The sequence below is a fragment of the Antennarius striatus genome, chromosome 21 (assembly GCF_040054535.1).
Source record: "Antennarius striatus isolate MH-2024 chromosome 21, ASM4005453v1, whole genome shotgun sequence".
Classification (NCBI taxonomy): domain Eukaryota; kingdom Metazoa; phylum Chordata; class Actinopteri; order Lophiiformes; family Antennariidae; genus Antennarius; species Antennarius striatus.
The window spans coordinates 16,195,253-16,221,968 of NC_090796.1; the positions used below are offsets into that span (position 1 = coordinate 16,195,253).

A 26,716-nucleotide genomic window follows, 5' to 3' on the forward strand; every position below is an offset into this window, starting at 1 on the left:
GGATTAGAAGGCGTTCCGAACAGCACAAGGAGGATTTCAGCTCCTCATGTCCACCAGCAATAAATAGCAAATTTATTTATGGGGTAAAATTCAAAGGAACGCTGAAGCGGGGCTCCCAGGATGTGGGTTTGGGCTCGGCTCCAGGAGCTGGCGGGGGGTTCGCAGTCGGGGACAGTGTGTGTTACCCACATGATATTTTACCCATTTGACAGAATGTACATTTATGTTCCCATAATTCATAGTTTCTGTCAGGGTCATTTTAAACCTCCTCACCTGTATCTCACGTTTAAATCTTCACATGTCGGCGTCTAAATGGGGGGGGAAAGAGAGGCATGCTGGGATAAATCACGGCCGATGCTCCGACACCGGACGGTTCCCATACATCTCCGGTTTTATTGTGTCTCGGGATCTTCTGTCTTCTGGTGACGTAGGTTTTCAGTTTCGGGCTGGAGGGACGGATGAAGACGAATTCTAAATTTGTCGATAATCATCGATATCCATCGTACAGTGGTGCCTCTACGTACGAATGTCTCTACTCACGTATTTTGATGCATTTGTATGCTTTATAAAACATTTACGTCTGAATTTTTTTTGGGGGGGGGGGGCTTGGAACGGATTAGGGCATTTGCATGGAAAACGAAATTTTCTATTGAACGAAATTTCTTCCAGAACCAGTTCGTTTCGTAAGTAGAGGTGCGACTGTAGTTTGATTTCTTTTTGTCGCTACGGAGACGGCATCGGATGTTATTTCCCACACCCGTCCGCGACCTGTGGAAGCGTCTCTGCAGGATCCAGATGAATAGATTAGCCCTTTAGTAGGTTCCTGAGTGAGACGACTCAAAGTGTCAGTCAGCTTCTCCGGTTTCAGCCCCTGAATGACGGCGGGTGGGGTGGGGGTGGGGTGGGGTGGGGTGGGGGTGGACATCACTTAGGGATCCCCAGGGGGAGACATTCCTTCAAGACTTAGTGTTTTTCTTTACCGTTTTGCTCACAAATGAGCAGCGAGTTGGCTCCATTAGGAGAATCTGGGGCAGGATATACAAGAAGACGCCCCCCCCCCCCAGCCCGAAGGGCAGGGTTGAGTCGGACAAACCTCTGAAGGTGTAATCCATAGTGTTAAAAGCAGAAGCCCGCGACCTTTGCTTTGACCTCTGCCACGCCCGTCGCATCCTGATAAACTCCTATCAAGCAGCCGGGTGACAAATCACCGTGGCGACGGATGAGTGGCACGTCTCAAATGTTTACATGCGGCCCCCATCTTCCAACTTGGGATCTGAGGGGCCGGTTGGCAGTGCGGCGTCCCCCCCCACCACCACCACCACCCCCCTCACCCCCCATGCCTCCCCAGAGGTTGTGTTACTGCGTCCATACATCACCCTGACGTGGGTGCACTCACTTGAGACGGCCCCGGCTAGACCCCGTCCCGGGACGATGACATACTTGCCATTCCGCTCAGTGAGGTGTGAGATCATGTGATCACTCATCGCCGCCGTAGCTCCACCCCCACCAGTCCGGCGTGGGACTTGAATCGCAGGTATATTCGCCCGACAGGTGTCGTTATGTCCACCGATTCTTTACGGGTGAGCTGTCCGACATCGATACTCCTCCTGATTCAGACCGGGAGTGCCCCCCCCCACACCTTTCTGCCCCTCCTGCCCCTCCTGGGGGTAATGGAGGGAGGAAGAATGCGAATGGAGGAAGTGAGTTTCCTCCAGGCGGAGAAGCTGAGAGATGGACAGATGACAATGGAGGGAGGCCGGGGCCTGAGAGTTGCCCCCGGGGGGGGAGGGGGGTAGATACACCCTTCTACGTGTCGGCTCCGGACGCGACGCTAAGTGCACCGCGCTGAGGCCTTCACAGCAAGGTGATCCCTTCACCGACACCCCCCACCACCCCCACCACCATCCATCTCCCCGTCTGCCCTTCCCCTCCACCTTCCTCCCCCTCTTCCTCCTCCTCTTCCTCCTCCTCGCTGACACCCGACCAGGACGCCCCAGATGACGTCTGAAAAATCAGAATTACCTGATTTCTCCCTTTAAATTGCAATAATTTCAAATAACTTTAATAAATTTCTTGTCATAAAAACTACATCAAAGATTCAATTTCTCCACATTTTTGATCAAATGGCTCCACTTTGTGTCGTTTGATTAGACAGATATTTTAAATCTCAGGCGGCAAAATTGGATGAATATAAATATCTGTGACTGGATCTGTATTATTTCACACTATTTTAACTGCTTTTATCTGATTTTATTTACGCTTTTAGCTTATTTTAAATCATTTTACTGGATTTTTACTTGATATTTTATTTAACTGGTGTTTTTATCTAGTTACTGTAGCAGCACTTTGGGAACCTTGTGTTTATTTAAATTGTGCTGTATAAATAAAGTGGATTGGATCTCTTTTTGTGAATGAGGTGAAATATTTTTAATGCAGATTAAATACTTTTCATCTTCTGTGGATCGAGATTAGAGTTTAAACAGAAAGAGAACGTGGATTCAGGACGTAATTACGTTCCCAAATTAAAATTAGTCTGGTTAAACCCAGATCAGTCTGGGTCAGAGGTCATCCATTTCTCTCTGACGGACATCCCAACAGCCCTGAAGCCCCGGTGATGCCCCCGGTGATGCCCCCCCCCCCCCCCCCCCCAGCGGGCAGACACCGTGTCTCCATCGGTGAATGACACTGAACGTCTCCTCCTTTTCAGGAGCTGGATTGTCTTTTTTACGCACAGTTTAAAAAGCTGCTATCAAATTCTTCTCCGTATAAAGACCCTCTGTTTCATGATGGGGGGGGGGGGTGATTACCGCTCTCAAGGCTTTGCGTCGCGGGTTGCGCTGCGGAATGGCGCAGAGGTGCGTCAGTGTTGGATTACGACAACATTCCTGGAGGTAAAGCGCACGGATTGAGACGCAGCGCTTAATTTGCAGTGTCTAATGTCGAGTTCCCCATCCTTCCCCCCCCCCTCTTTTTTTTTTTATTCCTGGAGGTGTTGATGTGGAGACAGATGAAGTTATAACCCCCCCCCCCTTCTTTCCAGCTCTCCTTGCGGTCAGCGCCGTATTCCAGGCAGGTGTGACAATGATTGACGGCTTCATGACAGAGCTTTGCAAATCCTTTAATCCGTTCACGAAGCACCACGGTGTGTGTGTGTGTGTGTGTGTGTGTGTGTGTGTGTGTGTGTGTGTGTGCGTGCGTGTGTGTGTGTGTGTGTGTGTGTGTCTGTGTGTGTGTGTGTGTCTGTGTGTGCGTGTGTGTGCGCGCACACCTCCGCTCCATCTGCTGCCAAAAACGCTCAGATCCACGATGACGCACGCTCCGCGAGATTTTCACGGGACGATCACGTGATTTAAAGGTGGAGGGAAACGCTTTAACTTCCACAACAACTCCACGTCATCCAGCTTTTCACGCGTGACGCGTCCGGACAGAAAACGCGCCCCGTGGAATGCTGGGATTTACGCGCGTTAGCAGCGGGTCTCCGTGGCCCCTGTGGATCGGAACCTCCTGCGGGTCCGGGGCCTGTGGCTCTGCCCTGTTGGAATCAAGGCAGCTGCCCCTGTGTCGTCATCGGGGGACAGGGGTGCGTCCGACTGTTCACCACTGCCCCCTGGTGCAGAACTCCAGCAGCCCTCCTGGATGGAACCTGGTCCCAGAACCGGGTCAGAAACTGCCCCACAGACGCAAATAAGGGTCAGTCTTTATCAGGTAGCCTTAACTTGAACACTCTGCCCCCCCCCCATCCTTCCTTCCTTCCTTCCCATCAGCCGTTCGTCTGTCTGTCCGGGTCAAATGGCGCCAATTTACAGGAAGCGTTTGTTGAGCGGCAGGTTAACTGCGTGTCCCTCGGTGTGTCGGGGGTGGGGTGGGGTGGGGTGGGGGCTGATATCCATCACACCTGCCAATCAGAGACACATTCATCACCGGCGATGTCAACCGGCGTGGGACGGAGAAAGTGCTCAGCCCTCCCCTCCATCCATCCATCCATCCATCCATCCATCCATCACCCCGGCTGTAAACTGTCATCCTCTATCAGATGGAGACTTTTTCTTTCCTTTTGATTTCTTTTTTCACCGTGCAGACGGATTGGTCAGATGGATTAGTGAAGTTTGTCTCTGGACCCCCCCTCCCCCACACCCCTACACCCACCCCCCCCTCTCTGTCTCTTCTGTCTGTCCCAGGTAAAGTGGAGAATTGGCTTCAGGTAATTTGGAGAAGATCTTATCTTGTGTTAACAGTGGAATGACACCATAATGGAGCAGCAGGGGTGCAATTACCTTTTAACCCCCCCCCCCCCTCACACCCTCCTCCTCCTCCTCCTCCCCCCTCTTACCTCAGCCTTCACTGACAAATTAAGATGAATGGCGGAGATAAACCCGCCCGCCTCCTGGTGTCACCTGGTCGGTACGGCGGGGCGAGGCGTGGCCCCTCACCTGGTGCCACCGCGTCCTCGCTTTCACTTTCAGATCAAAAGTGGGATTTCTGTACCGAAATATAAAGGAACAACCTGGGGGGGGGGGCACATGCCCTTATAAGGCGTTTCAGATAGCATCAGCTGACGTAAATATTCATAACCTCATGGGAACATACATAAGGAATGGGACACTCCCACCTTAGTGGCCCTTTGGGAGGTCAAAGGTCACTCAGGAGTAATAAGGACATCATATTAAAGCTCCATTATGAAGTGTTTCAGTCCCCCCCCCCCAATAAACACCTCTCATCACTTAGGTAGAAGGTGAAATCAACCACCCCCTCCCTCCCCAGCCCGCCATGCCCCACCAGAGTGGACCCTACGTGGCCACTGTGTCCCCCCCCCCCCGCCCTGCAGCTGGAGGTGTCTCTTTCACAGTCTCTGTAATGCGGGAGCTGGGGGGGGGGGGGGGGGGTAAAGTTTCACAGGTACACAAGTTCCCGCTTTAATCCGGTCACACAGAGGCAGTGGTCAGGTCTCAGGGCGTCCCGCTGATCCAGGGGGGATCCGGGACCGTATGCTGAGAGGTGGGGGGGTGGGGGGGTCGCACCCCCCGTCAGATTTTAATCCAATGAGTGTTTGCACGGGAGAAGACGGGTGATTGATACCAGGAAACATCTCCGATGCTGCAGAATCACCATTCCAGTAAAGATCATACGCTGACCAACCAGGAGGTCTATCACAGGTCACATGATCTCCAGGGCTTCCAGTGGCTAGAGCACATGTGTCAAACCCAAGGCCCCGGGGGCCAAATGTGGCCCTCCACACCATTTTATGTGGCCCGCGAGAGCATAAAAAGGACAGAGTGTCTAAAAACAAATAGCTCGACCAAAACTACATTTCCTGTGTAACTATAATGTTTGTAACTTGAATAAGTAATTAATTCAAGTTACAAACATTACAGTTATGAGTTATTTAACCTTAAGGAGCAGTTACATTTATATTACATTACATTGAGTTACATTTGGTTACATTTATTAGTTACATCTGGCCCTGTTGTGCATTAGCTTAGCATTTAGCCTCCTCCCAGCAGGCCTGTTTGTGCTGAATCAAAAACTAAGCAAATAGAGAGGGGGGGTGGGGGTGGGGGGTGTTGGACTTTAGGAAGCTGGAGCTTCTCCATCCAAGAAGTGTTTGCACTTCAAAAGCCGCGGCGGGTTTCGGACTAACAACTCCTGTCGGCGTTTGTCATCGCACAAAGCATCCACTCTCCGAAATTTAATCCACATTCGCGGCGACGTCCACAAAGCGGATGGCCGCGTCGCTCCACGGGTCCCTTGAAGTGTGAGACTTGAAGGTAGAGTGGTTCTTTTGAAGGCAGGTAGAAGGCGTGGCGGGGGTGGGGGTGGGGGTGGGGGTGGGCTGAGAGGCGCTGGGGAGGGCATGTCCAAACAGACTCCAGGCCCTGAGTGATGGGGACACGGGAAACGGTAACAGGAAACCCGGCCTCGCTCTGGTGTCAACACCGTCATGTGAGTCACAGCTGTCTGTGGGGAGGGGGGGGGGGGGGCACAATGGGGAACGACTCGACAGGTTTGATCGGCAGATGCAGAGGGGGGCGTGGGTGGGGGGATCTTTTAACTTCTAACGTTTTATCGGCCGGGCCTCTCACTGGCGTCACGCAAAGGTCATCTCTAAGACATTTCAATAATGATGCATGATGGGATAAATGATCGGATCATTTAAAGATGACTCAGCTGACGGCGGTTAATGTCATGTTTAATGATTTGGAACGAATCAGCAAAAAAAATTTTTGAGGCGTTGTGAACATTTGTAACGCATTGGATCAGAGGTAAAAACATTTAACGTCATCAAAATTCTTTACAATATATAATATATCTAAAAAAAAAGAAAAAAGAAAGAAGATGAAATGACGTCATGTGCCGTGTAATGGTTTACAAGAATATTAAAGTGACAGGTTTGAACTTTAATCCGCGTTTAGACTGTAAATGTTATTTGCATTTACATCAGTCCGTCGATAGGGGGCAGCAGAAACGAACGAACCCGTTTGTGAATCCATTCACGACTTTCTTGTTCACTTTGTGCTTATTTATCAACATCAAGTGTCAGGAAAGAGTTGATTTAGTTTCACTAAAAAGAAGCACGACCTTAAAATGAAGTGTTCACCTGCTTTTGTGTGGCGTTGTGCGTCATTCCAGACGCATTTGATTTACGGTGAGGCACGTGTCAGTGTGTAAATAATTGATCAGCTCGATGCTAAAGCAGGAAGTCTTAAAAGTGAACTGACTTTTTAAAACATGGATAATAAAAGTGTTGTTCTTAATGCGCATAAATTAAAAACACCATCCTGTGAAAGTGCATTTAAAGGATTGTCCGCACATCTACCAGTCCGTGAAAACGCACAAACGGGTCCCCCCCCCCCCCCTTAATACATCATGATCTCCTTGGGCGCGTCCTCCGTGGGCCTCTGCTGCTCCCTCCTGTGCGTGTAGGCTGCGTGGTCATACATGTAGATCACCAGGATGGCGAGCAGAGAGCAGGCCGCGTACGGTATGACCAGGTAGAACCCCAGCAGCATCTGGGAGGACGCGTCCCGCAGCTCCACGTCGCTCGTCCCCGCCACGCTCCACACCAGCTGCTTGGTCATGTCGGTGAAGCTGACGTTCAGGACGAACACGATCATCGCCACGACGGACAGGCAGGCTGGAGGAGAGAGAGAGAGAGCGCCGTTACGCAGTGTTACACAGCGGAAACCCCGGAACGCGCGTTAGCGTCGCCTACCGCTGATCGAGCTGGACACGTAGACCCCCTGGGGCCCCACGCAGGTCTGGTAAGGGTTGGAGACGCTGTTGTAGAGGGAGATGAGGATGCTGGAAGCGGAAAAGACGAGGGACACAACCAGGAAGCACACAACCAGACCGTGGAGCACACACGGGGTGAGGGCGCCGAGCAGCGCCGGGATCACTGCGGGCGACAGAGGGCGTTTAGGAGTCACATCCGGTCTGGACCCGGTGTGGGGTGGTCCCAGGTCCCTGAGAGGGTTCCTTTGAGAGGAACTCACCTTGAAACTGGCTGGTACCTCCGAATGGGGGGCAGACGTCTCTCTTTAAGATCCCGTCAAAAAGCTCCAACGTGACCTCAGCTGACCCTTCGACGGAACCGTTCACACTTCCAGCACAACCCATGGTGGTGGCGGACCACTCCCGGGTCATGCCGAACCCCAGCACCACCACGGCGATGCAGGTGGCCAGCGCGCTGGAGAGGAAGTGGAGGGTCTTCTTCCTGGAGGGCATTTCCTCAGAGTTCCAGCTGAACCAGACGAGGTGAGATCCTCCGGCGGGGCGTCGGAGCAGGTCGGGCTCCTCTGGACAGTCGCTGTGTGTGAGATACACCCTCCTGGGTGGACCGGCGGTCCGTCATAAAACCTCCAGATTACAGCGGTGACCTTTGGTTTGAAGAGACCAGCTGGTTGTCATGGTGAGGAGCCAGATCAACACCTGAGGGAACCTCCTCCACCGGGACTCAAAGTCTGTTCTTCTCATCATGGAGCCGTAAAACACGCAGAAGTTTAATGATTGACTCTCGGAACACAAAACTTACTGGAATTAGAACCAACGAGGCACTAAAACCATCAACGACGTCATTTCATTGGATGAGAGAGTTCACCGATAAAACCGACGTCACGCCTGTGAGGGCGAATCGGGATCATAAAGAGAAACCAGTCAAACGATAAAATGTGTTATGAGAATGAAGTGACAATATTGGGATTTAAAATATGAATAAAAGCCCCCGAAAGAAGAAATATAACCTGAGAATAGTACTTTTAAGAAGACAAATAGAATTAATTTAATAGAGAAATTTTTCTCTGCTACTCGTCCTCCTATCAGTTTTTCTTTCCATAAATTTACGGTTTTATTCTTTAAATGCGGTCATAAAAAAAACTCCACCTCTGGATCCACTCCAATATTTAATTTAATTTATTTATTTTATTTTTATTTTATTGCCCTGTTCTCACGATAAACTTGTTGAATCTCTTTTATCTGGATTTTATTATTTTAATCTCCAAAACGACATATAATGACGTCTTTCCACCGGCGTCTCTGTGGTTCTCCGTGCGTAATTGCGGTGCGTGGCCAGACGGTGGCGCCCTCTCCCCGCCTAACGGGCAGCGGTCTCGGCGCGCTCGGCTGCCGGCGGCTGTGTTGTGTTGGAGTAAACACAAACTCCTCCTTCCCGGTGACAGGCGGCAGCGCCAAAGCATCGCCTCGCCTTTTCCAAGACAATCTGCGCTCTGGAATGTAACACCGACGCCGAGCAGGTGAGTGTTCCGTTCCCTTCCGCTCCATCACGCCGCGTTTTACACTCTGACACTCCTCTGACGCGTGGGAAACGTCAAAAAATAAATAAAAATGATTTGACGGGCTGCGCCGTGGTGCTACCTGGCCGTTACGCGCAGCGGACGCGGCAGGATTTTTCACGTGATCCGTCCACTGGCGGTGTGACGCGGCGTCCGCGCCTTTCCGTAGATGTTTATCGTCATTTTACATTCCTCAACCCCCCCCCTACCCCGTTTTGACAACCCGGTGCGTCCATGTGGGGTTCGTGGACCGGGCGCTTTGGAGTTGCTGTCCGGTTTTCATGTCCCTGCTCCCCCCCTCCCCGGTTGATCTGCTCCGTTTGTGTTGGATTCATCACGATGGACGCGGTGATCATCTCCATCCACGCAGGTGGCGTCTTTACTTCTAAGTGACGTCCAGGTGTCTCCACATCCACAACTCTGATTGGTTTCTAAGTAGTTTTATTTTGTTGGATGTGAGGAAAGAAGAAGGTTCTTCCTCCAGGAGGTCAGGAGGTCAGCAGACGGACGCTGGGAGATGAAGATGAGCGATGAAGGGTGGCATCAACCCTGATATGAGTGAAAAGGAGACATCTGACCCCGTCTGAGGGGGTCAGATAAGAAGTTGCACACACGTGTTGCATGTGGCGGCCCCCATTCGCCTCCAGCATGGTCATCCTCAGGATGACACAAACGGCTGCACATCATCTGCAAACATGGTTTTTTGATCGACGGCATCTGAGGCGCTCAGCGGGTTTTTAACTTGCAGCTGATATTTTCTTCCCGTTTTCTCGCTTCCAAGACGTTTTTTTGGGTCACCGCCACCGCCGCCGCTCTCACTCGCTGTGTTCTCCGCCAGGCTGCAGCGGCACGACGTGGAGGACCCAACTACGTCTGAAGATGGTCCGTTCTGCCTCCAACGGTAGCTCCAGAATGACTTTGAGCTCCTCATTTCTTTGTAATGGAAGAAGGCGTGTTTGTGCTTGCGGGCGACGCCACAGAATGCAAACCCTGGAGGGCCCGGCTTTGGATTTTTGGCAGCGATCTCAGATGATTCAGTCGTGATGCAACATCTTCTGTGGGGTGGGGTGAAAATGCGTCCCTCTTTTTGAGCTCTTTTTGGAGCTTCAGAGTCAGGTGGGACCTCAGCGCCGCCGTCAGAGGAGCGACTTCTGAACGCCGCTGCCAGGGCAGCTGGACAAACTGCTAGCCGGAGCCATCCCTCTTATTAAAACACACACACACACACACACACTCATGATGGATGTGTGTACAAACCGAAGCCATGCAGGTGTGTGTGTGTGTGTGTGTGTGTCCACCGTCTGTCGGGTTCGGCCTGAAGCAGCTGGACGGAGATCAAGGTTGTTCCCGTTTGCATGTGTCAGAATTAACCCCCGCCATCTGGTCCAGCACACGAGGCGCTGGGGGAGAGTTCATCTTTTGAGGAGGAAGTGGAATTAAATCGATAATTGTGACCAAAGGAGCGGCAGATCCAGATCAAATCCAGATCTTCTTCTCCTTCCTGGACCAGACCAGGTGGATATCTGAGGGTTTGGCTCCACATGAACGTTCAAGAAAGCCTCACCTGCCTACAGGCGGAAGCGGTTTTTTTTGGAGGAACTATTTTCTCTCCGTATCACGGTGCAGGAAGAGTTAACCGGCTAACAGCTCAGCCATTCTGAGCGTTCATGAAGATAAATAACATTTTTATTTTGCAATGAATTGTCCCTTTAGAGGTAAATCTGCCTGTTTTGACTATTTCAGATTAAAAGTCTTTACATGTCAAAGCAGCGTGGACTTTTATTGTGAAGGGTCCTTGCATAATCATCTTCATTTTTTTTTAATCTTCACACCTCCTCAGGGGATTCCAAACCAACTTTCTGACTTAAATAGGAGAATACACCCCTGGGGGGGGGGGGGGGAAGCTGGGTTTTATTCCCTCCCCCCAGGCGAGTCATCGTTTCTCTACTGACTTCCTGTCGGTCGCTACACGGAGAAACTCCACAAAAGCTCTTAAAAAGGAAGATTGAGCTGCCGTGACCTCGCAGTTGTTTTACGAGTCTCTGAAGGCGTGTAACGTGTGTGTGTGTGTGTGTGTGTGTGTGTGTGTGTTTCAGCTTGTAGAAGGCGAATAAAAGGCAGCCAAACAATCACATCCCAACGCATGCGTGCTGCCTTCAGGGACAGCGTGTTGTAATTTTACAGCGTGATTTTTAATTCCAAATGTGGCAACTGAAGTTGGCGTAGAGGAGGAGATTAAATCCCTGCACTGACGCGACCTGATTTAACATCTCCAGCAATGTTTCGCTCCACTTTATATATTTAGCTGAAAAGGGGGGGGGGGAAACAAATATTCCTTTTTGTGCAGGAAACAATGGAGGCGAGGCTGGAAACAGGCCTGGAAGAGAAACATCCAGGATTTCCTTGAAAGCTGGTTTTTTGTTGTTGTTGTTGTTGTTGTTGTTGTTGTTTGCTCGCCATCCTTCTCGTACGCACTTGGAGGCGGCGCCGCCCACACATTCCTAGATAGCGGGATGTTTGCGATGCCATCTTGAAATCAAAAGATGATGCAATTAGTGCGAAAAGCCAGGCTGGGTAATGTGGATTAAAAAAAAAAAAAATAAATAAAAAATCACGTCTTATTTCAACATTTTAAAAAAAACTGAGGATCATCGTTAAAAGATGTTCTGGAACTCGGCCTTTTGGGATGAAAAGTTTTGAGCTTCGAATGAAAGAGAGACGGAGGAGATAACGGACAGGCTGTGACGCTACAAAGGCTGTTGACATAGAGGAGTACGTCGTAACGAATAATGGATGCTTACCAGAGTCCCTGTTTCCTATTCATTCTTTCAAGGCTGCCGCTGTGTGATCATCATGTCTTTTTACCTGCGGAGTTTTTCCACCAGCTCTGATGCACATTTTTTCACACCTGCCGGTTGAAGAGGACGCCGTTATCTCGTCTCACGCTTGTGTGTCAGCAGAACCGTTTCTACGCGCCGAGGCGTTTATTTTTAGATTCACCCACCGACAAAAAGTTTTGTAATGTGAATTCTGCAGGAATCGCTTCCTGCAGGTGGAAGGAGGTCAAATTTTTGATGCAAAAAATCGTCGCCAAGTTTTAGCATGCTAACATGCTAATCAACGATGGGGACAGTTTGAAGCATGCATGCATGCATTCATTCATTCATTCATTCATTCATTCATCTTCTTAGCCGCTTTTTCTGCTTTTGCAGATTTTGCGGGTGAGAGGCAGGGTTCACCTCGGGCGTGGCGCCGGAGGACTGAAGAGCAGTGGAAGCTTTTTGTAGTTCTCAGTCAGTTTTTAGGCACTTTTGTAGTTCCTACTTCAGGGGAGGTACTTCCTGGTTTAACTGTGCAATGATTGGTTCTCGTGTTAGCAGGCGTTGATTGGCTGTTATCGTCAAAGAAGAAAAAAAAAAAGCTCGTAAGCACCTTGAATTGAAAAAAAGGTAAGCTGTTGTTGTGTGTTGTTTAGAGGTGATGTTGCCATAGCAACCTCTGGCCGGCTTACACGACTTTAGTCTGTTTTTGCTCGATAAATCCAAAGCAAAGGTTCTAAAAAGCACGCGTGTTCAGGATCACGCCTGTCTGATGAATTTAATCATGAATCAGAATGATTAATAAAATCATTATGATCCCGTGTATCAACCCCCCCCCCCCAAGAAAACCATGTGATTCATCAGATTACGGTCCTCCAACATGTAATAGAGACACTTCTCCCTGTTTCGAGTGTCATCACGTATGATCAATGGTCGTGACGGAGGAGGCCGCGTCGACTCGTCGCTGTAAGACGATCCTCGTCTTCGTCACGCTGACCTTCAGCCGTGGAGATGTCATCTGGTCCCACTTTGCTGCAGCGGCGCGTCACGTGTGAAATAACCGCCGGCGTACACGCTTTCTCTTCATGCTACGGTGATCTAAACGTGTGTGTTTTCACACACAACACTCACCAAAAGCCTGTTTGTGCTCGTCCACATCCACACCATCCCCTCACAATGATGGGATGTTTCTGCAGCATAATTACAGTCGGCTTTGATGCCAGCAGAGATTCAGGCGCGAGCAGCGATTTGGTGCTTTTATGGAACTGAGAGCTCGTAATTGGACACCACTGTCATACATGTGAGGCTCATTATTTAAAATTCTTATTCTGCCAAAAAAAAAATCCTCTTTCATCTTTGGTTTCATCATAATTAGCAGGTTATATACGGTTTTTTTCACGCAAATTTTGTCGTTATTGTCCTTGATTTCGATTTTTCTCGTCGCCAGTGACAAATTCTTATTATGCTTTTTAGGCTGTTTAATTATATGCAAAATTATGCGTTATTTATTTACAAATATTTACATATTGCTAGTATAATAGCGCAGATTGACATCAGTTTGGTAGCTAACCCAGCCTGATTATTATTTGTCGTCTTGATTTTTTTGTGATGTACGAGATGACCGAGCTAGACGACGCTAGCGGCCTTGCTTCATTACAAATGTCCGGCTCCGCCTTCTTCATGTCACATTGCATTGTGGGATGTTTGTGCGTTGGATAATTAAGAGCTGCTGTCGGAACAGAGAAAAAGAGCGTTTTCTGTGCTTTTCCTCGAAAACTGTGACGGGAAAGATAATGAGATTATAGATCACGGTCCTGACGATGAAGATGTGTCCCCAGGCCTTCCTCCTCCTCCTCTTCCTCCTTCTCGTAGGCCCGTCGCTGCACAGGAGCATGATGGGATTGCACTTTTCAAATGGACGACTGACGTCTGACATGAGAGAAAAATCCAAACAGCCCCTCACCCACGCCCCTCTGTTTGCCCCCCGGAGAGGGGGTTCAACGAAGAGACAGGAAAGGGTTTGATCATCAGATCTTCCCTGGGGAGGGAAAACGCCTCGCTCAGGCACGCCCTCGTTTGCCGCCTTTTTTTAAATTTATTTATTTTACGAGCGTCTGGGTTGGATTTGAGATGCGACAGCCGGCTGCGGATTCTTGCCTCCAAACGGGACGGATTTGTGTCTCCGTGGAGTTTATTAGTTTTTTTTTTTTTTTTTTTAGCATCAGATTGGGGGGGGGGATGTTGGCTCTGTTGGGTCCTGTGAGGGGGGGGGGGCTGCCCTACTTGGCAGGACTACAACAGGAAATAAAAAGATTTGTCCTGCAATCCATTCACAACTGTACCTTCACAAAAGGTGGTGCAGCATCCCCCTCCTCTAGACCTGTGATTGGTTATTATGGGGGGTGGGGGGGGGTGGATGTAGAAGATAAACATGGTTGAGTAAAAAAAAGGTGGTGGGGGTAGATTTCACTTTAAACCACAACCAAAGCTCAACCGGGTGATGAAACAGGGATCTAACAGTTATAACCCCCCCACCACCACCACCACCACCACCACCATTGATGAAGAGAGATTTTATTAGCATGTGTTCAATTAGGCCTCCTTTAGATCCTGCTGGATTATATAAGGAAGGGGATGGGGGGGGGGGGGCAGCGTGAGTCCGTCTGGGTTTGGGTTCAGAACGACTTTTATCAAACAAAAAATGATGCTGGAAATTTTGAGTAATTTTTCCCTAAACGAGGATAATTTTTTAAGGGAATGTCCCATTTTTTAAAGCAGCAAATGAACAAATATCCCAGTTCCACGCCTCCGCTGCGTTTTCATTTGTAACCCCCCCCCCCTCCCCGAAAGAAAAGCAATCTAATCTTAAACTAATCTCCTTGCCGGATGTCAAAAAAGGTAAATAGGCCATTTATTTATTTGTGAGAACTGCGCTGAGGTGGGCGTCGTGCGAAGCGTTTGCTTCTGTCTGATGTGTTCCCCTGCAGGGGTCGGACTCGTTTGCTGTTTGTCGCGTCAGACATGAAACATAAAGTCATTAATTTAACATCAGATCTGGTTTAATACACTACCGTCTGTCTCCTGAGGACCTCGTCTGGGTCTTATCGGTGAGATCCAACATGTCAGGCGATGAATTTTTTTGACCTTTGGACCCCCATCGGATTGGAATTGACTTTTCTTTTTTTTTTTTCCATCCTATTTTCTTGACATTAACTTGGCGACAAATCCAAATCCAGGCGAAACGGCGCCGTCTCCACCAAGAGCGAGCATCGACTTGAGATCAACCAAACGCGTCCCTTTTTTTCATGCTTTTCTATCATCTCTTGATTTATTTGTACGAACAAAAAAACTCTTTTCTTCGTCTTTTCTTTTCCTCTTTTCTCCGTCACGTTCTTGGGGTCCATAGTGAATACTCTAAAAGTTGATATATTTACGTAAAACTATCAGAACACCTCATGGGTCGAGGGCCGAATGTCGAGGACGCTGCATAGACACCTATCTAGCTACACATAGAGGTCCCTCTTAGCCAATGGGATGCCAGGATGCTAGGTAACAGCCAATGGCGGAGCAGCTATAAGAATGTTGCGTTCAGGAACCTGTGGGAGCTGCTAGTATCAGCCCATACTGTATATTTATCTTTCGTAACTCCAAATTTCTTTCATAACCAGAGGCAATATTTCCCTGTTGAGGCGCTTCATATGTAGAGACATTCGTAAGTAGAGGTACCACTGTAGTCATCGGCGTAGCGCCGACGTCGCTCGCAGTTTACGCCTCGTCATCAAATCTGCGTGTAATAATGTTCGTTAGAGTCGACCCGATCAGCCTCAGTAATTGCTTTTAAATTTCTCCCTCTAATATGACTGGAATTGAATTCGATGCAGGTGTCTAGAAGAGTCTCGTTACGGGGGACAGTAGTGGGCCTCATCGCGGCGAGCCGTGTTTTGTTCGGGTTGTGGCGCTCTGAGTCAGCTGATTGGCAGCTCCTCTGATGTCATTTGTTTTCCTGGGGCGGGGGCAGGTCACACTAGCCCATCTGAATCCTCCTTCCTCCCTTCGGCCTCTCAGTAACCTCCTCTCTCTCTCTCTCTCTCTCTGTCTTTTTTCTCCGTTCAAAATAACAATAACTTTATTTATCTTGAACGCGGGGGAGGGGGGGTAACTCCAGCCAAACCCCAGATATGAAGAGTATCGGTTTCTTTAATCTTGTGAAATGAAATGTTAATGCCTGGAATAATACTCCTCTCTGCTGTTTGTATTCCGTTTGAAGCCACAAGAAAGGGAAACGATGTCGGCGACGGAGCTTTCTCTAAAAATAGCAGAGACTGCAGGAGACCATCGTTCCAGTTAGCGTTCCTCGGCTCTTGCCTTGAAGTTGTTACCGAACCTTTTCGTCATTTTGAGCTTTTAAATAAAGCTTCAAATTTTGGTGGAATCTGAAATCTGCAGAAGTTCCCTAACACGGAGGAACCGTCGATGCTTCTCTGCTTCCTCACAGGACCCATATCATCATTAAATATCTTTAAAAGGTCATTTCTCAACATTTAACTCCACTAAAAAGGCTAATTTTGAGTTGTTGGGGTTATAATCTGCCAAATCCAGTCTGGTTCTGGTTCTTCTTGTCTAATCCTGTTGGGAGTGAGTCGTCCTTTGTTACCGTGCGGCGCTGTCGGGTCTGGAACAACAATACGGGCATTGTCTTTCCTCGCTGCAGCTGGGTTTGGGGTAATCTGTGGCGGCGGCGCTGCCTCAGGATTGCTCTAATCCCGATTCAGTATTAATGACAGTCTAATCCGCCCAGTTCTGACCCTCTGCTGAGGCTGACATGGCATCTCTGTTGGTGTAATCCCACAGATTCTAAAGGGACGCGTCATGAGGGGATGCGCTATCCTCTTCACATTTGGGATGCAGGGATGGGTTTGAAACAGCTTATTGTGCATTTGTTCCCACACCCCCCCCCCAATACGGAGCAGGAGGGCGGGGGTTGAACGGGTGAAACCCCTGCTGGTGGTGTTCCTTCTGCCCTCTGTCACGAAGCAATGCTGGACTAGACGAGGACGTGTGTGTGTGTGTGTGTGTGAAATCCATCACACAGCTGCTGGCTTGGCATAAAGATCAGTAACCCCCCCCACCCACCCCCTCCAGATAACCTCCCCCACCCAGATCCCCTCCTCCACCACCTTATCTCAACTCCTCAGAGCGCTCCATAGGGGGGGCTTTGGTTTTCATCTCTCCAATGAAGCGGTGACAGGTAGCAACGGCAGAAAGAGATAGCCACTGGCTAGGCTAGGCTAGGCTAGAGCTAGCACACGGAAATGAAGCAAATATTTTCAGATTGTTTTGCACGTTCAAAACGTTTCGGTGCCATGAAGGATGAGGTCATCACTGATATTTACCGGCGTGATTTACAGACGTAGACGTTCCGGATCACAGGTGAACTCGGAAATGTCGCCCCGCTTGACGAGATTTTAACGGTCTGTCACGGTTTTATGGTTACGACAACAAGCGTGACATTTAATTTCCACGTTCAAAACCAGTCCTGCAGCTTTTTTTTTTTTTACTTTTAATCTGTTTGTCCCGCACTGCGCCGGAGATGAAGGTACACAGTAAACTATCAAGAAGCGTCATTCTGACAAATCAATGTCCTGGAAATCAGTCTAATGGGCTGAATTTATGGCCTCAATATAACGCCGATGCCTTTTAAAGACGTAACGTTATCTCGGATCAGCGGGTCTTGGGGTTTGTGTATGCAGGAAATCGATGGCGTCGCTGCTGGAGCGCGATTCGCCATCCATCAGACCGATGGCTGACCGCGAGCACATCCCATAAATGATGCAGAACGGTCAGTTTCCCGTGACCTGTTAAAGATCCGGTCCTCTCCGGTTCGCTGTGACGACAAAGAAACAGGTTAAAAAAGAGCCTCTGGTTTATGTTATCCTAACTTCAGCAAGCGATTAAGCCTGACTTGAGTCTGGAATGCACGGAGATGTAATTCCATCGTAACTTTCTATTTCCGCATTATTAAATCTTGCAGTCAGGGCATTTCCCGCCAGTCGGGCAAATCCGATCCATTTGTCCTTGGACCTCGCGGCCCCTCAGCGTGTTTCACGTTACACATCAGACAATTACGCATCCGAATATTTACACAACTGCTTCCTGGAACAAGGGTGGGGTGGAGGAAGCTTCCCTCCATCTGATAACTACATGACCGTATTTACTTTCATGTGTTCTGGAGACGAAAAGAACCTCTGATTGTGGTTTTGAGAGTTTGGGACGTTCCCGTGTTTCCTGCGAGGTCACATTTTGTCGGCTTTCTGTGATGTAATACCTTCAAATTGAACGTGAATGATTAGAACCTGCAAAGCAATCCATCCGAAGCGGTTTTCAGCTGCAGGTGGCTGAACGTTCCCACTTCCTGCTTGGGCATCAATCACTGAAAGGCATGCGTTGTGTTTTTTTTGTGTTGACTGATGGATTAGATGTGTAATAATTCCGTTTCCTGTCGCTCCATCCATCCATCGGCCCTCTTCTTGCCTCCCGTGGGTCAGTTTTCCCAACAAAAGCCACCGGCGAACTTTTAATCCCCGACTTCCAGTTGGTGTCGTGGGTCAAAATCGTCCATGACCTGTATTTATTTCGGCGTTTGTTACGGAACAAATCGTTTTTACAGAATCAATGCTAATACTGGGCTTACGGGTGTCACACCCACAGCAAATGTTCTAGGTCATCGCTGACAAACGGAGCCATTTCCTCCTCTCTAATCTGGCTTAAAGCGCCTCAAACTGAGCCGCCGTTGAGCAAAAACGGGCGACATCTCCATTCAGCGGAGGGACAGGAAGGCAAGCTGTACCCTCTCCCTTTTTTTAGTTCTCACAGTCGGGTTCTTTCTTTGCCCCCCCCCCGTTTGGCTGTGAACCACGACTCGCACACAGGATGTGAGCTCAACTGTTTCTCTTCCTGCTTCTGAATCAGCTTCGTACAATCACAGTGACGCTAAAAAAGAGCCGAAGACGTCGCATTCGTGGACCGGAGGGATGGTAACCTCCTCAACAGGAGACCAACTTAATTTAATCATCATCCACCAACTTAAATTGCCGGATTGACGGCCGACCTTGTAAAGTTGATTAAAAACCAGCCGATCCTGACAGAGTTGTGGCGTCTCACACACGTTTGTGCTCGCGTTCCTTTCTTTTTGGCAGATCCTTTTGAAAATGCCGAGGCGTTCACGGCGGGAAAAACGTCTCCGCTCCCAGACGAGCTTCTCCAGGCAGACGAGACGCGTAGCCTCGGGCGGTAGCAGCATTAGCACACAGACATATTCAGGGTGTGTGTGTGTTTTCCATGTGTCTTTTTGCGTCTCGGTGTGTGGCGTTCAACCCCACCCCCCCAGTCGTTCTGGGTCATGAATATTTACCTGCTGGGGTTCAAGGAGTTAAAGGTTCGCAGGGAATCTTCAGCTGGGGACTTGTTTGATCCGAGCCCCCGGTAACCCGCGCCTGGGAATGGAAGCATTGGTTAAAGATGTGAGAGGAAGAACGGGAGGGCGGGGAGAGAAAGGCATTATGGGATAGAAAAGTCATTGTATCGTTGTGACGCAGAGGTTCTGAATCGGAAATTAATTATTCTTTCACGCATTTTGTTCAATGAAATGTTCGACAAATGTCAGTTCAGAAGTGATGATAAAGTTTTGTTAATAGTTCTCTAATTAACTGGCCTGCAGAACCTAATTGATCACCATAGATGACCATTGATGAACACAGATGACCATTGATAACCATAGATGACTATTGATCACAATGGATGACCATTGATCACCGGATGACTGTTGATCACCCTAGACGACCATTGATCACCGGATGACCGTTGATCACTATAGATGACCATTGATCACCAGATGACCATTGATCACCCTAGACGACCATTGATCACCATAGATGACCATTGATCAACATAGATGACCATTGATCTCTATAGATGACCATTGATCTCTATAGATGACTATTGATCACTATAGATAACCATTGATCAACATATATGACCATTGATCTCTATAGATGAGCATTAATCTCTATTGAGGACTATTGATTGCTATAGATAACCATTGATGAACACAGATGACCATTGATAACCATAGATGATCATTGATCACGATAGATGACCATTGATGAACATAGATGATCTTTGATCACGATAGATGACCATTGATGAACATAGATGACTATTGATGAACATAGATGACCATCAATAACCATAGATGACTATTGATCACTATAGATGACCATTGATCACCATAGATGACCACTGATCACCATAAATGACCATTGATCGCTATAGATAACCACTGATCACCATCATCTGTTGGAACGGTGTGTCTGAACAAACCACACTCTAAACCATAATGGTGTTAATGTGAACGATGAAGCTGATAAAAGCTTCTAAATGTATTTTTAAACCACTTCTTCTCAATAGACTCTCAATTGCAGAGGCTGATCTAATCACTCTCTGCCGTCGCTCTATTGGTTATTGATCCGAGGCAGCCACAGGTGAGTATTAAATCAGGGTTGGCGTTTATCTGCCCACTAAATGAATGAACCCACTGACGGAGACGATCACGTCCACCATCTGTCTGGAAACCATCCGGCTCCTCCGGGGAAATTTACAGATATTTGATTATAACCTCGAATCGCCACGGGATATTATCAGGATTAGCTTAGCATTAGAGCTTCTCCACGGCGCTCAGCAGACCTGAATGCCAGGATGCAACCAGTGTGTGTGTGTGTGTGTGTGTGTGTGTGTGGAAGTGGAGTGTTTCTGCGTCCAGAAACATGCAACCGTTTCCTGCAGAGATGTTTATTATAACTCTCCATCTTGGGGCTGATTTGGTCCATTTTAAGCGTCAAGAATCACAATGGAGCGTCTCTTTTTGATGCTGCTGCTCTATTCCAGCACAACTCAATAATTTCTATCACACACACACACACACACACACACACACACACGACAGTAATCCTTATTGAATAATTACAGGCCTGATCGTGTACAAATATCCGAGCACAATAAACTAATTTGATCTGATTTCCTTTTCATCCGTGACCTTTTGAGATTTCTCTTCCGACCTGTTGGGGGCGCTTTGACCTTTTCCATGGAGACTTTGTCGTTATCGCCGGAAGCCGATAGCGACTCCGACTTCTCCTCGTGGGCCAACGACATCTTTTTTTTCTGTTCGTGGGGGTCCTCAAAGCAACAAGCTGGAGCGGTGGGAGGTCTGTGAACAAATCCCCATCCTTTAACGCTCCCCCCCTCCCCCCTCCTCATCCGCTCGGCTAGATCGGAACGTCACCATAGCAACCACTAGGCATGGCAGGTACAAACCTTGTATTTGCAAAAATGTCAAAGTTGCGACAACGGAGAAAAGATTTGTGAGCGTTTTCACACGACAGTCGAGAGCAAAAAAAAAAACCGAGTGAACACAAAAACTCCAGATTCTTTGGCGGCTCAGCGTTCCCAGGTAGATAAATCGCGCCACTTGTCCTTTTTCTTCTCCAACACCCTCATCTCGGGGCCTCCTGTGGGATAATATATTAGCTGGCGCCAACTTGACTCCCTGCTGCAGCTTCGGCACACAGCTTCTCACGCAAATACCCTGAAAGAGTCTGGTCGATCGGTAGATTTGGAAATCGGGAGAGTCGTTTTTATCTCTTTGTTTTTACGTGGAATCTAAAAAGACGCTGCCGGACCCTTCCTTTGCAGATCAGGAAAGTTCCTCCTTTGCATTTCCCTGCAGGCTGCAGGTCTTCATCACGAGAGACGAGCTTGTCTGTCGTGTCTTACTTCACACCACCTCCTCAGGGAGGGAAGTTGACCTCTGACCTGAACTCGCTTCTTGCCAAAGACGGTGTCATCGATTGCTTAACGTGTTTCCTTAACTTCTTTCTTTCTGTCAAACTGAAGGCGGTGAGCAGCGACACGCGACACCCGGAACCCGTCGGCATCCAGGGACCGAGGCGTCCAACTTCTGATGAAGACGGCGGCGACGACGTGCCGACGGGCCTCTGATAGAACCATGTGACCTGCTATGATGTTCATACACTGAATCTACTCTCATCCAGGTAACTGAGTTCACCGTTTGTTTTTGTTTTTTTGGGCTTTTTATTTTCTTCCTATACGGTTTTATAGCGTGTTCCTGGCGTGTCGAGGCCATGCAGTCACTTCCTCAATCTGGAGTCGGGGGGGGGGGGGGGGGGGGGGTTCCAGTTTGTGTCAGCTGGTAAAAAGATCCAGAAACAGGAAGTGGACGGGTAGCGATAAAAAAACCGAGGTCGGCATCTGTGAAACCAGGTTGAATCCGTTTGGGACCCGATGTAAACGCAGTTTTCTGTTCCTTCACTTTCACTTAAGCAGAGAAAAGAATAATGAAGTAATAATAATAATATAAATAGTAATAATACACGTTTTACGTGTATTTAGGTGTTAGGATGTAAAGAAAGTGAAGGCGGATGGAGGTGGAAGGTTTGTTTTGGAGGGATGGCCAAAGCTGTTGTTCCAGATAGATGGCCTGTTTCTGTCAAACACACACACACACACACACACACACACACACACACACACACACACACACACACACACACACACACACACGTTAATCGCCAGACTTCTCGTTATTAGGAGCCATTAACGCCGGCTAATGGGAATTTCATTGGACTGATGTCATTATTAAGATGTTAACGGCGAGAGCCAATCATCACCCGGGCTTTTGTCGACTCCCATATTTAACACTTCCCTTGTTTTCGCCCTCCCCCCGCCCCTCTACCCCCCAGCTGTTTTAATGACGTCTTTATAAAAAAAAAAAAAAGACAAAGGGAGCACACAGTAGACGGAGAAATGGAAAACAAAGCCAGGAGTCCAAGAAGGAAGGAAAGATAAAGGAGGAACGAGTGTGTGTGTGTGTGTGTGTGTGTGTGTGTGTGCAGTGTCGTACCCTGATTGTGCACCAGTGTGCGGCAGCCTTGCTCCCGTTCCCCCCCCCCCCAACCCCCCCCCCCAGGAAGGCTGGCTGCACAGGAAAGGAAACAGCCGCTATCAAACAGCAGATGGAGGACAGCGTGTGCTTACACTGCAGAAACACACACACACACACACACACACACACACACACACACACACACACATATGCATGTGATCCTACACACTCCGTATGCAAACACAACGGCTTTTATTACGTGTGTGCGTGACCCAGATCGCACATCGCAAATGTCAAGACGTTTCTTTTTCGGAGATCAAGTCGGCGAATTCTGGAATTTCAGATGAACTTTTGAAATGTTTCCATAACAGAAGAGACATTTTTTCCTTTGACTTTAAATCCTTCTGCTGTTTGTACCTTAAATAATAAGAATCCGCAGCAGTCGTGACCTGCAGGTCCACAGGCCGCCGCCACCACCTCCGTCGTCTCATTATCCTCAACATTTCCGATGTCCTGTCGTGCCCCCGTGCGTCTGTCAACACGTTTTATTGTTGGGGCAGGTCTCCCCCCAGCGTGAAGTGCGTGAAGCCTGGATGCCCTGCTTCCGTTTCCGAGAAATAGCAAATTGTGCCCTCAGCGTGTTGCGTGCGTTTGTCCTCTCTGATTTGCGTTTAGATCGGAGGACAATAAGGCTCGCTGTGGCGCCGGGGGCCTCACGGAACGGCCTGTATTCTATGGAATAGAAGGGTTACACAATCTTTAATTAACAAAGTGCTTCTCATACTGTGCCGTGGGCGCAGCGGATCCTGCAGAAGAGTATTGTGGAAATAATCGCTGGAAATAACAGCTATTTTCTGTTTCTCTACATCGTCGTGATAAAAATATTCTGGTGGATGAAGCTCGACACTTCAGCAGTCGGAGGGTTTTTGACAGTTCAGTCTGGCTCCTCTTATCCGTCGTCAAGAGACTCCCAGGAGGGATTTATCGTCTGTCTAGGCTCACGGCGTGGGCTTCTAACGTTAGCATAGTTGACATTTCTGCACGACTTTTACGTTAAAGACATACAGGCAAACCTCGGTTTCTGACCGCAATTCGTTCCTGAAGGCTGTTCGAATATCGATTTGTTCGAATTCCAAATACATTTTTCCCCATTACAAATAACGTAAATGGTCTTAATCCGTTCCAAGACGCTAAAAAACTACCTTTTTTTCAACATAATATGTTAATTCATAATGTCATTTATATATCAAATTGTATAGTAATGAAACATATCAAAGAAATACAAAAGAAGCAAACGCGAGAAAGAAAGACAGAAAAAAAAACCATGGACGTAATCAGGTTAGCCTAAGGTACGAGTTACCGTCGTCTTTTGGTCAGTCTATGGTACCGTAACTCGTACCGTAGGCAATGGAACGCAAATTAAGTGAAAATATTAGTGAATACAGTAAACTAAAATAAAAAGCACATTACCGTCACGTTTTCTCTGGACTTTTCTTGCCTTTTCTCGCGCTTGGCGGTGAGAAAAAGCCGTTTGTTTCGCGTTGGACTTCCAAATTTTGTTCGACTTCTAAGACCAAAAAAATCCGAATATGTTTGGTCGAATTCCGATTTTTTTCAATGTCTAAAGCGTTCGAAAACCAACGTTTGCTTGTAAACCGTCGTCAATCTGTCTCAGACGTCTGTCGGGAATCGGTATGACACAAGAAATACAAACGCCGACAAGCATCAGATCGTCCCGCGCCGGTTGTATCGGTCGATAAATCATCCTTACTTGACTTAAGTGACTCTTTTTCTCTTGAACCCCATCAGGGAATGACAGAATCCCTCCCCCCCCTTCCCCTTCTTTCTTTCCTGGGGTGTGGTTTTTTTTCTACGAGAACCAGATTCCTTTTGCGCCGGCCAAAGCTGATGATAACTTTCATCATCACGGCGCTGCCAAGAGTGAATTTTATTCCGTTGACGACAGAAGTCCTGCTCGATTGTCCCGTTTTCCTTCAGTTTTGCTCGCTGTGGCTCGGATTTAGCTTCGACTATAAGGAAGTCGAAGAGAGAGGAGTGCACACTGACCTCCGAGTTGAACCTGCTGCATATTCAATACCCTGAGAAGTCATTAGCTCGCAGTCCGCCTCCCGATGGCGGTGGATTCGCCATAGATATCAGCTCAACGATAGAGAGATGCCTTTATATGCTATCTCTTACCCCCGCCCCCCCTCCCTCGGCGACTCTCAAGCTAATGCCTGTTCATAGCAGAGTGCCAGTAATCACAGAACGCTAGGTGATAATGAGAAGTGTCACCGCGCGTTTTCTCCATCATTTCCAGCCCAGCTGCTGTGCATTACGCCGGCTATCCATGGCTCCCGTTTCCAGGCTGTAATTGCTCTCCTGTTGAATAATTGAAAAGTGGGATGGAGGTAAATCCCAGAGGTGACGGCGCTCGAGGAGGAAGACTGATGTGTCTGATGCTGTGGGGTTCCAGAGGTGCGAGGAGCTTAGAAGAGGCTAAGGCGTCCATAAACAATGTCCACCAGGACCACCAGGGGTACGATTCTGGCAGGCCGGATTTCTGGCAGGCGTGTTTCCCACGGAGTGTTTGCGGCGCCCTTCTTATGCGTGTAGCGTTCCATGCCAAGCACCCAGGCGGTAGCTTAGCGTGCCAATTGTTAGCATATTTGTTGTTGAAGCGTATGCACGCTGTGTGTTTATGCAGGCGCGACAATCTGATCACAAGGGACTAAAACGCCGGGGATGACGTGAAAAAACGCCATGACCGAGCTCAGATGTGGCGTTTGCCGGTGCAGACGGCGGGCTACAGGTAAATATTTACTGTCAATTACGCTGGCGGTTGCCATGCCTCACCAGAATGTGACAGCGGCGTTGGGTTGGTGTAAACACCGAGGGCTGGAAGTCACGCGCCGAGCCAGAGCCGCTCTCGAACGTTTTAGTTATGGCTGGAATGTTTTAAGTGGATTATCGATAATCGCTTCTCATCTAGCGCGGTGTTATTCTTAACTAATACACAGCGGCTAAAGCTTCTCCTTTCCAGTGCTGGGGTCAGACACAGTAGCCACATCTCAATCCAACAGGAAGCTGGAGCCTGAATCTGACAACCGACCGCAATTTTTTACCCCTGTCTTCGGGAAACGCCTTTTCTCTTTATTCTTGTTTTTGACAGATTTTTTTTGTCCTGCATGCAATCACAACACCTGCATTCATAAGTGTGTGTGTGTGTGTGTGTGTGTGTGTGTGTGTGTGTTTGTGTGTTTTCTCCCACGTTGTGTTGAGATTGCCGCGGGAGACACTCTTCTGGTTCCCATAGGTGTGGACGGCTGACGCTGCAGAATGGAGCCGACGGGTCTCCAAGGTCATTACCACCGCCACGGCGTCTGGCGCCCTGGGAATGAGGCAGGGATTGATTAATGACTGAATGCGAGGCCCATGGGAGAGGGATGGGGTGTGTGTGTGTGTGTGTGTGTGTGTGTGTGTGTGTGTGTGTGTGTGTGTGTGTGTGTGTGTGTGTTGCTGCTGCAGAGGTGTTTCTTTACAGTGGTGACAAAAGTAATGAGTTGCACTAAATAGTACCGTCTTTTCCTTTATGTAACCGAACTCAAGCCGCACCGCCCTATAGCCTCTGTTAGCACATGCTAGCAGCCTTCTACCCACCGTGGTGGCAGTACAGTACTGCAGGTCAGGTTACCATGGGGACACATTGTGAAGAACAGTTAAAAAAATAAAAATCCTCCTTTCGGTTTGTCCCCTTAGGGGTCGCCACAGGGTGTCATCCTTTTTTATTAATTTTAGATGAACGCTCATATTTATTTGGCAGAGTTTTTTATGCTGGATGCCCTTCCTGTCACAACTCTCTCTCACATTTTGAAGAACAGGAACTCTGTTAATTCAAATCTGCACGGCATGCTTTTTAAATTCTTAGAACTGTTAATGAAGTGTGAGTCAGAAGTGTGGGGGGGGTGGACTGGTTCCTAAAAATATGATTCACTGTAACACCGTCTGAATGGCCATGTGGAACCTGTAACAGGCTTTATTTCCCCTGTGAATCCTGGGTACTGACCTCGCCCAAGTTTGCTAAACCTGCTCTGTTCCAGTCAGAAAACAAGGATGAAAATGATTCACTGTGGACATGATGGGAGAAAATCCAT

General features: G+C 48.5%; 2 protein-coding genes across 3 annotated transcripts in view; one reads left to right on the plus strand and one right to left on the minus strand.

Moving 5' to 3' along the window:
• Positions 1 to 6,310: 6,310 nt before the first annotated feature.
• LOC137588667 (clarin-3) lies at positions 6,311 to 8,336 on the minus strand. The gene is made up of 3 exons (XM_068305862.1): positions 7,491 to 8,336; positions 7,211 to 7,393; positions 6,311 to 7,132 (listed from the first exon to the last, which is right to left on the minus strand). The coding sequence occupies exons 1-3, from the start codon at positions 7,720 to 7,722 to the stop codon at positions 6,855 to 6,857; spliced, it is 693 nt and encodes a 230-aa protein (XP_068161963.1). The 5' UTR covers positions 7,723 to 8,336; the 3' UTR covers positions 6,311 to 6,854.
• Positions 8,337 to 8,634: 298 nt separating this feature from the next.
• Positions 8,635 to 26,716, plus strand: part of ptprea (protein tyrosine phosphatase receptor type Ea) — a 31,143-nt gene continuing 13,061 nt past the window's right edge. The window contains exons 1-3 of one of the 2 annotated variants that reach the window (XM_068304951.1): positions 8,635 to 8,747; positions 21,554 to 21,711; positions 25,270 to 25,374. In XM_068304951.1, coding sequence (XP_068161052.1) covers positions 25,326 to 25,374 — 49 coding nt within the window. In that variant the 5' untranslated portion in view covers positions 8,635 to 8,747; positions 21,554 to 21,711; positions 25,270 to 25,325. The remainder of the gene's footprint in view (positions 8,748 to 21,553; positions 21,712 to 25,269; positions 25,375 to 26,716) is intronic. The other variant, XM_068304952.1, reaches the window with a different exon arrangement.